Source organism: Vigna umbellata, chromosome 4 (genome assembly GCF_029865625.1).
Source record: "Vigna umbellata cultivar VRB3 chromosome 4, Vumbellata_1.0, whole genome shotgun sequence".
In the NCBI taxonomy this organism is placed as follows: domain Eukaryota; kingdom Viridiplantae; phylum Streptophyta; class Magnoliopsida; order Fabales; family Fabaceae; genus Vigna; species Vigna umbellata.
Genome location: NC_142168.1, coordinates 51,679,539 through 51,693,325, shown reverse-complemented (window position 1 = coordinate 51,693,325; position 13,787 = coordinate 51,679,539). Strand labels below are relative to the sequence as shown.

The window sequence follows — 13,787 nt, the reverse complement described above, 5'->3', positions numbered from 1 at the left end:
GTCAACGATGCCACAATCTTAGAAAATCCCTCAATGAAGCGACGATAGTAGCCCGCTAAACCCACAAAGCTCCTGATCTTAGTGGCAGACTTGAGTCTCTTCCACTAAACCACTACCTGTACCTTGGCTGGATCCACAGAAATGCCACCAGCTGAGATCACCTGCTCGAGAAATTGCACCTCTTCCATCCAAAAATCACACTTAGACAGCTTAAAATATAACTTCTTCTCTCTCAACACTCCCAGCACTATCCTAAGGTGATGCTCATGCTTCTCTTGAGTCTTACAATAAATAAGTATGTCATCAATGAAGACCAGAACAAATTTATCTAAGAACGACCTGAAGATTCTATTCATGTAGTCGATGAATATTGTTGGAGCATTAGTCACACCAAAAGGCATAACTACAAACTCATAGTGACCATATCTGGACCTAAAGGCAGTCTTCTGCACATTACCTACCTTGACTAGAATCTGATGATAACCTGAGCTCAGTCTATCTTGGAGAACACAGTAGCTCCATGCAACTGGTCCATCAAATCATCAATCCTAGGCAACGGGTACTTGTTATTGTTAATTACCTTATTCAACTGGCTTTAATCCACACACAACCTAGAGCTACCATCCTTTTTCTTCACAAGAAACACAGGTGCACCCCATGGCAAGACACTAGGACGGATAAACTACTTCTCAAGCAAATCTTCAATCAATTTTTTCAGCTCAACTAACTCTACTAGAGCCATCCGATAAGGAGCTATTGATATTGGCCATGCACCTAACACCAGATCAATAGAGAACTCAACCTCTCTTTGAGGAGGGAACCCTAGCACTTCCTCAGGAAACACATCCAAGAAATCACTCACCACTGAGTGATCTACACTCTACTCACTCTGTTCAACTACTACATGAGACAACACTAGAAAACAATAAGCTCCTTCAGTCATCTCTTCCTTTAAGTGACTAGAAGACATCAACACAACATCTTCTACCTCAGGAAACACCAACTTCTTCTCACCACAGTCTATGAGAACGCGATTGGCAAATAGCCAATCCATCCCCAAGATCACATCCAAACCCCGAAGAGGTAAACAAGTCAAGTTCACCTTGAACTGACGCCCTTCCAAAACTACTGAACATTTAGCACACACTGTAGATGTCTTGACTAACCCCGAAGTGGGAGTAGATATAGTCAAATCATATTGTAGCTCCCTCACTAACAACCCCAACTCTTCTACACATGCCTTTGAAAGAAAAGAGTGTGTCGCTCCAGAATCAAACAACACACAACAATCTCTACCCAGCAACAAACAACTTCCAATGATAAGATTACCTGAGATAGCTGCCTCTGACCCGGATAAAGCATAAACCATGCCGACTACTTGTGGTCTGCCTCCCACCCCTCTGAACTGCTCTTCCTACCTGATGTGATTGTGGACCTGCCCTCTTGACTATAGGACAGTCCCTAGCATAGTCACCCTCTCTCCTACAGATGTTGCACCTCTTGAATCCCACCATCTAAGGGCAAGCCGATTGAAGATGAGGCCCTCCACAAGAATAACACCTCATAACACTAGAAAAGCTAGATTGCCTCGGATGAACTGAAGACTGAGAGGATGAACCCTTGACCCAGAAGAGGATGGTATAGAATAAGGGGTCTTCCTAGAACTGAAGTCGCCCCGGGATACCACTAGTCCTCCAACCCTCAATGGTTGGCTCTGTTGGCTCTCAACCTCTCTCTTGGTCTTCTGTAATACCTTGGCTCTTGATAACAGTTGAAAAACTGTTATTTTCATGCTTAAAATTGATACTAAAAGCAACCTTTAACACTTAGAAACTAGCTTGAAATCATGCTTTTGGTCATATTTTTAGAAATAAGAGAGTTGGACAGGTTTATGCTTGATTTCAGTGTTTTTATGCAGGTTTTAAGGTGAATTTGGTGAAAGAAGTGAAGAAGGATAGAGATGGAATCAGAAAAGACATCAAAAAGTGCAAAAGGAGAAGCCGCAACTGCCGCTTAGCGGCAGTTTACCGCTGAGCGGCACTCAGGCAGTCACGTTGGCTCCGCTAAGGGGTGAAAAGGCCACTGAGGAGAGAAGAACAACTCACGCACTTACCGCTGAGCGGTAGTTTACCGCTGAGCGGTAGTTTACCGCTGAGCGGTAGTTTACCGCTGAGCGGCACTATTTTTGGGCTTGGGCCTAATTTTCTGTAATTTTAGAATAGTATATAAGCTTTAGGACGTCCTAGGGTTTGTATCTTTGTCAGAGATGAAGCAAACACTCTCTTTTCCACCCCTTGAAGGAAGATCTTGGATGCTCAGGCTACCTCCTCCTCTTTCTAGGGTTCTATCTTTCATTCTTTCATTATTGTTCATCTAGTTTCACCATGAATATGGTGAACTAAACCTTGTATTGTTGTTGGGAAATCAATGTAGTCTTGTGAAACTCTCATATATGGAATTTATTTTAACGTCTTATATTAAGATATATGCTTTCTTTCATCTTTAGCTAAGGTTTTTCCTCTTTGCTTATTGCTTGCTTTGTTTAACTCATCCATTGCCATGATTATTGATTTTGTCGATACGGGAACGTACGGGGAAGTCTAGATCCGGGGAATTTCTCCCAATAGCATATTGGTTGCCTTTAAGCTCCTGCACTTTAAGAACTAATTACTAGGAATGTTAGGAATTGTATGAACTTGTAATTAAGGATAGGCCTTCTTGCAAGGTGCTTTAGAGAGTGGCATTAGCATTGATGATAAGAATGATGAATTCCTAAAAATATATGAGAGTGGATAAGATGAAATTGATAACCCCAACAACATACTCATCCATCTAATTCATTGAAGTGTTTGTATTCTGTTTTTCTCCATTGATCAAATTCATGCATACATGTTTAATTACTGTCTTTTGCATTTAAACCTACAATCAATTTGTTCTTAAGTCTTAAATAATCAACAAATCACATAGCTAAACTAGGTCGTGAGTCCTTTGGGAAAATGATACTTGGTCTTACCTTGTTTTATTACTTGATACGATTCGGTCACACTTGCCGATTGTTAAACAAGTTTGTGGCACCGTTTTTCGGTGTTCATAAATTTGTCATCAGCTCTCTCCACCAACACTAGAAACTCCTTGATGCAAAGGCCAGCCACCAACAATTTCACATCACCTCTTAACCCGTTTTTAAACTTTCTGCATTACCACTCCTCATCCATGGCTAAGGTGTGAAAATGGACCAAGTGCTTGAACTTGTCCGCATACTCAGATACAGACATATTCCCCTACACCAGCTGTAGAAGCTCTACTTCCTTAATAAACCTTACACTGTCAGGGAAATACTCAGTGTAGAACTTCTTCTTAAACACTTCCCAGGAAATCTAAACTCCACTGCTCTCCAACAAAGATCGGGTGCTACTCCACCAATGGCTAGCCTCCCTAGATAAAAGATACTTTGAGAAAGCTAACTTATTCTCATCCGGACACCTCTAAGCGTTATAGATTCTCTCCATGTCCCGAAACCACTGATCAACATCATCAGGGTTGCACTTCGCATTGAACTTTGCGAGATGGTGTTGTAAGAAGCTCTCCAAGCTCCACTCTTGAGAATGACTAGATGTAGAAGGATCTGCTGAAGCTCTGTCAATAATCATCAAATCTAAATATTGCCTCTGGGATGTCTCAGCTGACACCCTAGCAGCCTCTAACTGTTGCAAGGCCACGGTATGTTGTTGTACTAATGCAGTGTTATGTTGCTCCATTGCTTCCAACACAAACTCCATCATTCTCATCATGTTGGATGTATCAGTAATATTAGGTGGGAAAGGAGGATACCTATGTGCCATCTTCTGCTTTCGCAAGGAGAAAAAATCCATCAGTCTAACTAAAAGAGACAAGAATAACCACTATACATAGCTTAGAGTGCACAAGCACAAGCAAGGCACACTTAAAACCTATAAGATTCCTAAGGAAAGAACTATTTTGATACCATTAATGTAAGATCCCAAAATATAGTAATAAACCATATCATAGTAGTCACAAAAATAATAAAATAGAGCAGTTATAGACTGAGATATAAAGTATAAACTTTACAGTCATCGAATATAACCGTTGAATTTAAAACTTTAGATACAAAAGAGTATTCCAAAACTATACACCAAAATAAACAACCTAAATAAACTAAACAACAACATCCTCGCCCTCCAAAGCCTACTCTAGAGGAACCTCATTTTCCTTTGCTCACATTCATCGGATGATCATTGCAAAAGAAAAACACCACACATACAAAATACAAACACAAGCAGAAGGGTAAGCTAGATATACAAGAAAACATACAATTTAATATCACATAATATACATAAGATAAATCAATCAAAGTAACTAAATCAAACATGCTAGCATGTTATGTTCTAGACTTGACTTGTCCGGACTTAGAATGATTGTCGAGTTATGGCAAGTCATGCACTCGTGGTGGCCTCTACTGCTTTGCAAAACCATTGTCAATGGGTTTCACCCTACCACACTCCCGAGGTTAGTCTCTTCCGGGCCTTGAGGCATACTGGAAGCCCCCAAGACTAAGACCTTCTACTACTCTTCACGACATGGTTCAATCCTCTCTACTTGAGAATGAAAGACCATTGGAGTTTCAGGATAACCCCCAAGATTGAACTCCTGCATTCACTCTAAACACCCTAGAATCTCACCAAGAGATTCTACACTAAAGCTTACATTCCTCACTTTGATTCACATACTTTTACTGTGAACATGACTCATAATCATACTAAATCATATACCTTATTTCATACATCAGACAAGCTTTACAATGTATTGCAATTCATTCAGGTTTAGTGAATACAAGAAAGAAAAAGGTGAACAATAACCTAGACCATTCGCATAGCGCACACATTCGCAAAGCAAATCCAGAGGTTACTTGCACAGTGACCCAACTCGCTGTGCGAATCCTCAGACAAAGACCCACCCCTCATAACCATTCGCACAGCAATTAAATTCGTTGTGTGAATAAACTCTTAATTGTATCAGACCCTAACCCCTCGCATAACGCTCCAGTTCGCTATGCGAGAGCCCCATCCAGTGGCTTAGACTCCCCAAACCCTCGCAGAGCGCACCTATTCGCTATTCGAATAAAAATGGCAGTAGCCCTAGACCCCAACCAGGCGCATAGCGCCCTGATTCGCTATGCGGATCATCAGATAGAGAGAAAATCTCTATAATCATTCGCACAGCGCACCAATTCACTGTGTGAATGCCCTAGTAGAGCGCGTCTCGCCAGGGCGACTCGTTGTGTGAATCTATTCGCTCAGCGAATCTGCATAATCTACAGAACAAAAATCTGCAAAATTATGCAACTCAAACCCCAATTACCAATTCTATCTATTTTTCCCAACTTCTAACACTCCTAGATTGTGTTATATACCTAATTATACTGGACTAAGTGATTCTAAACGTTTCTAACATCAATATAAAGTGCTTATGGATCAATTCCTACTCTAGAACATTAAATTTATCAACTTAGGGACCCAAATCACAATCTACCACTTTGAACATGTTTTTGACCATTTTGATGACTCAAACAAGTCACATTTGACTTACCCAAATTTTCCCAACAGACCAATCGAGCCCTCAACTCCAATTACTCATTTTCGCTACCTCACTTCCTCTAATTAGCTTTAAACTAAGACCACTTGTTTTTTATTCATAACCATTCACTACTAACACAGATTTAACACTTCTCATGCATCTAAAACAGTCCAAACATCATCCAATTTAGTACATTTTTTACAGTTCAAACATGCACATTCAAAACAGCCACATTGCATACATGAATTCTAACAAAATCATCCAAGTTTCAGTCCAACAACTCTAATATTAACATATCATATACACATGACAGAAATCATTCAATAGTTAAAAAGAAAATCCAGCTTCCCTTACCTCACTCAAGCTCTACACAACTCACAGAAGACTGAAACTTGCACCACAAGGAAACTCAACAGAAACCTGCAATTTACCAATTGGTGATAGAAAACAGCTCTTAGAACCTAAATTGAGCTGAGAATTGAAGAGGGAAATTGTTATACACATGCAGTAGAAACAATTGCATGATCAAGGTTCAAGAACGTAAGGGAAAAAGGGAAAAACGACTTACCGACCCAGAATAAGAAATTGATCGGTCTAGATTGTTGCCCTCACTAGTGAAAAAACAACGTACAACGTCATGCGTTTAACGTCTAACCACTAAATAACCAACGTTAAAAATGACCGGTCGTAATTTTGTAAACAAATGCAATTATTAAAACGTCGTTTAGAATTATAATTGGATGTAAGACGATACGAAACGTCGAATGCCTCAGCGTTAGACATCAAAAGGCCAATGAATTCAATAAAAATTTGAGCGGGAGATTGAAAATTCATTCACTTTATCTTAGCGCGCGAGACCCTCTTCTCTGCTCAAACTTTTCTCGAACGACGTTTGACAACCATCACATGTAATATTTATTTCATTTGATACAAATGCATGTTAACTAACTACTTTAGGTATGATTTTCGTTTGTTTTCACCGATTATTTTCGTGTTTTTGTCCTTCATAGGCGCATTTTGCTTTCTCTCTCACTGGTGGCAAAGCTTTATTCCGATGAACCCACCTTTTAAACGTTAGTTTTCGTTTTCGTTTTGAAGAACTTATTTGTTAAACTTGTTTGTTGTTTTTTTTGTTGAATTTGTTTGTTGTTGTTTGGTTGAACTTGTTTGTTGTTGTTGTTTGATTGAACTTGTTTTTTGTTTGATTGAACTTGTTTGTTGTTTATTATTGTTATTTGTTGTTGATCCTATATTATCGTTCATAGTTCTGCTTTTCAAGTTTAGTAGAGTTGTTAAAAAGGATTACAATTAATTAAAAATATAAAAAAAATTGATTAACGTCGTATATGTTCAAAATTCGACGTTAAATTAACGTCGTATATTGACAAAATTCGACGTTAAATTAACGTCAAATTTTTAAATTTGACGTCAATTTAACGTCTTTCGATATGACGTCGTTCTCGAATTCGACGTGAAAGGCCAAAAATATTCGACGTTGTACGCTGTTTTTATACTAGTGCCTTGACGTTAGAATCATCTAGGCACTTCCTGATCATCAATCAAAGACTCCAATTATGAGAAAAGTTAGAGAAAAGGTAGAAAAAGGAAAGGATACATTATTTTAAAGAGATAGTACGTATTCAGATAATGAATCGAAATTTATAAATTTATATTTATATTATAAGATTATTTTATAATAAAATACTCGATCTCTTTATTTTAATCTATCTACTCTAATACTCTAATTTCTATATCGTTACAAAAACTAATAAATATAATTTTTTATATAAATAAGAAATATTCTGCTTAATTAAAGTTGTTACTTAAAATAATCTAACTACATCTTAGTTTTGAAATATTATATTTTATTTTATTTATATTGATTATATTAATTAAAAATTTCCTTTCTTCAATATTAAATGAACTATAATTAATAATAAGGCCTAAAAATAATTATTAAAAGATAAAATTATAAATAATTTTAGAGAAATCAAAAACAAACTAGGTCGGCCAAAAATAATATTTAATTGATAATGTTAATTTTAGTAAAAGAATTAAATTTAAATTTAGTAACTTGCTCCGTATTTAATGCTACAAATAATGTGAGAGATACACGGAATGTGGCTCATCATGACAGTTGTGTCTCATTCGCAGATCGCACACTTACCACACACAGTGTCTTGCATCAACATTCAACACAGTAATTATTTATTTTATTCATTTTCTTCCTGTTTTTTTATACTTTCATCTTTTCAACGTTGCTTCTACACAATTCGAAATAAAATTCTAACGGTAGAATGATTGGTATTCTACTTTACGAGTTTTGATGATTGAACAGAGATTTTTCACTAAATTGCAATTAATGATTTTAAATTGTAATACTATTAGCTTTTTAAATGTAAATAAAATCGATAAATTTATATTATATAAATTAAATTTTAGAACCAAACTTTTAAATAAAACTATCTATTAGATATACAGGCATAATACGGGTAATTAGTCTAGATATCTAACTCCGTGAACCATTTTCAGTGTCTTTCTTTTTAATGATAGAGTTTGAGGTTGATATTGTTTGTGATTAGATATATTTTCTTTTTTTTAAATTAGAGTCCATATTTCTAACGTTTTTAGAGTAAAACGACAAGTTAGTATTATTAATGATTTAATAAATCAATTATATTGGTAATTAACGAAATAAGAGTAATGAAGTACACACTTATAAGAAGAAAAAACCTCACCCATGTATTATGAACTCTAGTTATAGGAAGATTAAATATTAAGGTTAATTTTCATTCAAACAAAACTTAATTTTGATTCTAAAATTATTGATCAAAATTGTTGGATAAAGAAAATAAACAAAAATTTAACATTAAAATTAATTTTTATTAAAGAACACTTAATTTATATATATATATATATATATATATATATATATATATATATATATATATATCAATTCTAAAGTTATTGATCAAAATGATCGATAAAGAGAATAATACTAGAATGTTTTGTTACATTATTAAATAGTATAATAAAGATAGGTAAGAAGAGAACAAGAAAAATAAACGGAAAAGTAGTGTTGTGTTAAAATAACATTGATGGCAATTTCTTATACAAAAGAAGAAGAAGAAGAAAGAAAAAGAGCATTGCATTTCCTTTATTGTTACTATTAATATTATTGATGGATATGAAGTGTTGGACTTTGACTCTTGAGTCACCACATTCCTCTGAACACTTAACTTAGCAGAGTATGTTTATAAGATTAGGAAGGTCCTCTCCAAGCACTGCAATTCTGTACAATCACACCAAACTCTACAATTACTATGTTCAGTGGGTGCTACAAAAACAACAAATGTAGTAGCACTTGGTGGGTCTAATACATAATTAATTACACACCAGCTCAAATTTTTCCTTCTTATTATTATTATTACTTTCTTTTTGGTCTTCTTTTTTCCTAACAAAGCAGGGGACAAAACTGAAACATGAAAAACTCCATCAGCTAGTGAAAGCCCCCTCCAACCATGCTTGCGGCCTTCGCCTCATCAGCTGGTTTTGGAGTTGGCAGCAACACAATCGCCATTATGGCGCTCAGCGCCGCCGCCGCCGCCCCCACCATGAAAGCCGGCAAGTTGCCACCACCAAACAAAGCATCCCAAGGACCACTCAATGCAGACACCACCATCTGTACATTCACATGTGTAAATACATACATACTCAAATAATTCACTAATAATGAGAAAAAAATATATCAGGATCTGAATTCTTACCTGTGGTACCACAATTGCAAGATTCAGGACTCCCAATGATAAACCTGAATCAACCAAAATTAATTAGTAAAACCCAATTGAATAAATAAAATTATCTAATCGAGACAGGTTGTGAATTTATCTGTACCTTGCCCTGCTCCTGAAGCACTGGAGTATATAGATGCAAGAGCAAAAGGAACACTGAAAGTAATCTGAACACAATAATAAAAAATACATCATTAGTTTTAATTAAGGCAAGTAGATCATTTTTAAGCTTTTCATTCGATTCAACTTTTTCACATACTACCTTCTTTTTCTAATGCTTCAATAAACCTCGTTTTTAATGTAGGGTATGTTTCTTTTATCATTTTTTTTCAATCGGTATATGAATTATTATGAACAGTTTCTGACACACATTAGGTAATCCCTGCCAAAAAATATTAGACTGACAAGAAGTCCAAACCAAAACTCCACCGGTCAAAAGAGTCCACTTTTTTAGACTTTTCAAGATTCTTTATACAAGAGTAATGATCAAAGATTACAAACTCGCATTTAATTTTCTCTTTTCCAAGAAGAAACACTCTTAGATGTTTATCTGTTTGCATTTTTTAATAAACTTATTTCGTTATAAAAAATAGCCTTAAAAAAAATTATAAGAGAATTTATGTATGTATGACAACTTGGTACGGCCCAACTGCTGTCCAACACCACGGTTGTCCATAATTATTTTTGAAGAAATATAAACAAAATAAAGTAGGGATTAATATGCATGTGAACAAATACTATATATATATATATATATATATATATATATATATATATGTGTGTGTGTAAAAAACGATTTTTGTAAGATGTAGGGATTAAAACATAAACATTAAAAAGGTTAAATGAATAATTTAATTACCGAAATGATGGGTTGATGATTTAATCGATTTAGAAAGAAACGTTAAAGTTTGTAAATTTGTAACCCAAAATCAGTAAACCAAACGCAGTCGTTTAAAACACGTCGAGAACAGAGAGAAAACGTTACCGCAAGGGGTACTCCGAGAACGGCGAAGAAAACCATGGACCCAACTGTGACGCCGGTGGAGGGGTGGCCCACTGCGGCGGGGTTCATGTGGCGCTCGTGCTCCGCCACCTTGGTTATGACGATGGTCATCCCGAACCCAATCGCGAGAATGAAGTTCACGATGCCCCACAGCCTCTTCACTCCCCCAACCATGCGCCCCAACGGTTCAACCGCCAGCGACATGAACCCCAAAACGACGGCGTTTACCATGAGTCCCAGAGACCCCACGCGCACCCCCTTCGCGTACGCGTCCTCTCCAGCCGTTCCGCCGTACACCTCGCGACCCATCCAGTCAGTGTCGAACAGGAAGTAGGGGAACCACCCGACCCAGTTGATAGCTGTGACCAACATGAGCATCCACATGGGTCTTTTCAGCTCCTTCAACGCCCCGAAGAGCTGAAAGAAACACGAGGGCTGCACGTCCTCTTGCACCGCCCGTGGCGGTACGGGCTTGTCCTTTACGTAAATGAGAGCTACCGTGGCCAAGAACAGCAGCAACAAGATCGAGAAAAAGAAACAGCTTTTCAGATTGGCGCAGAAAACATCGCACGCCTTGGTCTGCGTGAAGGGAAAAATCTTGTGCAGAGAACTATAAGACCCCGCTGCGTATCCCAACACGTTGCCGACGGCCATGAAGAACGAGAAAAACCCATTTGCTATTCTGGTTTTTCTCTGGTCCCCAGCCGCTAAGTCAGCCAGAAAGGCACGGCAAGGACCTTGTAACATGTTGTTTGCAACATCTAGGATCCAAAATCCTATGACGAACACCCCAACGGCCCGAGGACGGGTTTTTTTGGTTATGTCGTCGCCAGCTGAGTACCCTATATCGGCTGCATAACCGATAAGAAATACAGCTATGGCGACAGCCACTGCACCTCCGAGAATAAAGGGGCGTCTGCGACCGAAGCGAGAAGTGCTTTTGTCGCTGTAGTACCCCACAATGGGCTGCACCACAAGTCCGGATATGGGACCGCAGAGCCAGATGAAGGAGGCTGCGGCGTGTGGAACTCCTAAGAGCTGAACGTAAGGGGTGAGCAGAGAAAGCTGAAGAGCCCACCCGAACTGTATGCCCGCGGCTATGGACGCCACAGCAAACATTTTTCGGAGTGGGCTCGGCTCAGCCTGGCTGGCCTCCACACTGAGGGTGGTGATGGAAGGCTTTGTTGGGTCAATGGGTTTGGTTGGAGATGGTGCCTCCATAGTGAAGAAATTTCCTCAAAAGAGAGAAACCTTGTTTGTCTCTCAGTGTGTTTTGTTTTCTCACAAGAGGAAGAACAAGAGAAGATATGTTGTGTGTGGAAGGAAAGAGGGAGTGTGGGATTTTATAGCGTGGGGAGAATGGATTCAACTAAATTTAGACAGTGAAATCTAGCTTAATGTGTGTGGATATATTTTTCATAATTCATAATGGATAATTAAGTTTATCCCTTTTTCTTCTCATATGTTATTATGTTCAGAGAGAGAGAGAGAGAAAGGGATCAAAGTGCAATGGGTCCTATTATTCTCAGCTTCTTCCTCGAATTCCTGTGATTTTACTTTTATCTTTTATCTTATCTTATCACCCCCTTAATGCATGAATTTCGGTTTACTGTTACATAAAGAATCTTTAGTTGTATGAAAAATTCTCCAACATCACCTCTCTCTAATTAGACCGTTAAAAAATAAAAAAGAAAGAAAAAAGTGTAAATATAATATACGGTATAGTTTAAGAAAATTAAAAAAAAATATCAAGTAGTGTATATTTATACAATATCTATATATTAATTAGGGTTGTGGCATATGGGTTAAGGGATAGGACAGAGTATAAATAGAGACAGGGATGCGCAGAGGGATCCATGTTGATTCAGCAATCTTGTGACTGTTAAAATAAGAGTGAGGTGCATTTTAGCAACCAATATGATGAGAGTTTATTACTATTAACAGCAGAGAGAGCTTTGAAAAATGAGAATGAAGACAAAAATAGACCTCCTGGCTTGAACACGGACTGGGGAAGGGCTTACGTACAATGCATGATCTTTGTCTTTTACCATGCCATAAAAAAAATAACATAAAAAAATAACAAAGTGTTTCAGGTTTTAAGATTAAGTAAAATAATATTAGTTTTTATTTATTTATAAATAATAAATAAAATACTAATCATGATATGAGGAATCAGGATTCATACACGGTGGGAAAAGGGAACACCGAAATCGAATTAGATTATTACCTGTGGCGTGGGTGTATGTGTGCGATTGTGATTTATTATTTGGATTTTCAGATATATTCAGGAAGATAATAACAGATTAATTTTGAAACAGTAATATCAATTTATAAGTTTCCACTAAAAAAATACTTTGCATATACTTTATTCTATCTAGGAAAGACTATTGAATTAAAAATTAATAAATAAGATAACATAATTTTTGCACTCCGTGCAGCATAATAATATATTACTTTTAATGGCTTGTACGTATTGTTTCATTTATAAAACAATTTTTTTCCTTAAGAAAATTGTAATTTACTTTCGATAGAAGTTTATGCCGACTCAATGGTCAGTGCAAATTTAAACTTAGCATGCGTATTTCAAGGTGAAGGATTTAAAGCAAAAAGTTGTGTAAGATCTAAAGCTCAAAACAAAAACTTTGGGTTATTGATTTAAAACAACCTTCTTAAAAAAAAGGAGAAATATTATCTTTTAACATCTATAAAGTGATAATAGTAATATTGATGAGTGCATATTTATGTCCACATTTATGATTTCAAATTTTTTATAAGATTTTTGTACATGATTGATTTAAAATAAGATTTATGATGATTGGCTTTATCAGGTTTGAAAATTAAATATGTTTAAAATGTGATTTTAGTTGCATAAATTATTTTGGATAGTCTAATGTCTGTTGATGCAGCTGCAATTAAAGTTTGAATTACAATGCTGAAAAGAAGGAAAAGGCTAAAGTACAATTAGAGGAAATTTCTGGACTTATGTGCTATTTTGAATAAAATAAAAAGGATTGAAATGTAATTTTGGGCAAGTTTATTTTAAAAGATAATTTGGAGAAAATATATCTTAAGATATTTTATTTGATATTGTTAAATAATTACCTAATTTAACTATATCAATAAAAATCAAAAGATAATATTTGCCAAATCTTTTTGTATCTAGAAAAGATATTATCAAATATTCTCAAAAATTGATTAAATCTGTTGAATATTTGGAAGATATTAGATATAAGATAAAAAATCTTATCAACAGAATATTCAGAGTCACAAACTCAATCAAGTATATAAAGAGACTCAAGGGAGGCAGAAAACATAACTCATTCATTCTCAGACTCCTCCACTTGGAAGCATTCATCCACCACTCCTCTCATTTTATTTCATCATGTATTCTACTCCAT

At 36.4% G+C, this 13,787-nt stretch overlaps 1 protein-coding gene across 1 annotated transcript; it reads right to left on the bottom strand.

Moving 5' to 3' along the window:
- Positions 1-8,726: 8,726 nt before the first annotated feature.
- On the bottom strand, positions 8,727-11,708 carry LOC124845225 (sucrose transport protein SUC8-like). The gene is made up of 4 exons (XM_088111747.1): positions 10,372-11,708; positions 9,490-9,553; positions 9,363-9,406; positions 8,727-9,277 (listed from the first exon to the last, which is right to left on the bottom strand). Exons 1-4 carry the CDS (start codon positions 11,608-11,610, stop codon positions 9,095-9,097), a joined length of 1,530 nt encoding a protein of 509 aa, XP_087967873.1. The 5' UTR covers positions 11,611-11,708; the 3' UTR covers positions 8,727-9,094.
- Between the last annotated feature and the right edge of the window lie 2,079 nt (positions 11,709-13,787).

Bases quoted from the DNA above. Each gene is read 5' to 3' on its own strand.
- LOC124845225 (XM_088111747.1), bottom strand. From the start codon at position 11,610: ATGGAGGCACCATCTCCAACCAAACCCATTGACCCAACAAAGCCTTCC. The intron at 9,554-10,371 runs GTAACGTTTTCT...TATTGTGTTCAG, and splicing joins TTCTCGGAGTACCCCTTGCG to ATTACTTTCAGTGTTCCTTT. The intron at 9,278-9,362 runs GTAAGAATTCAG...GTGAATGTACAG, and splicing joins TTGCAATTGTGGTACCACAG to ATGGTGGTGTCTGCATTGAG.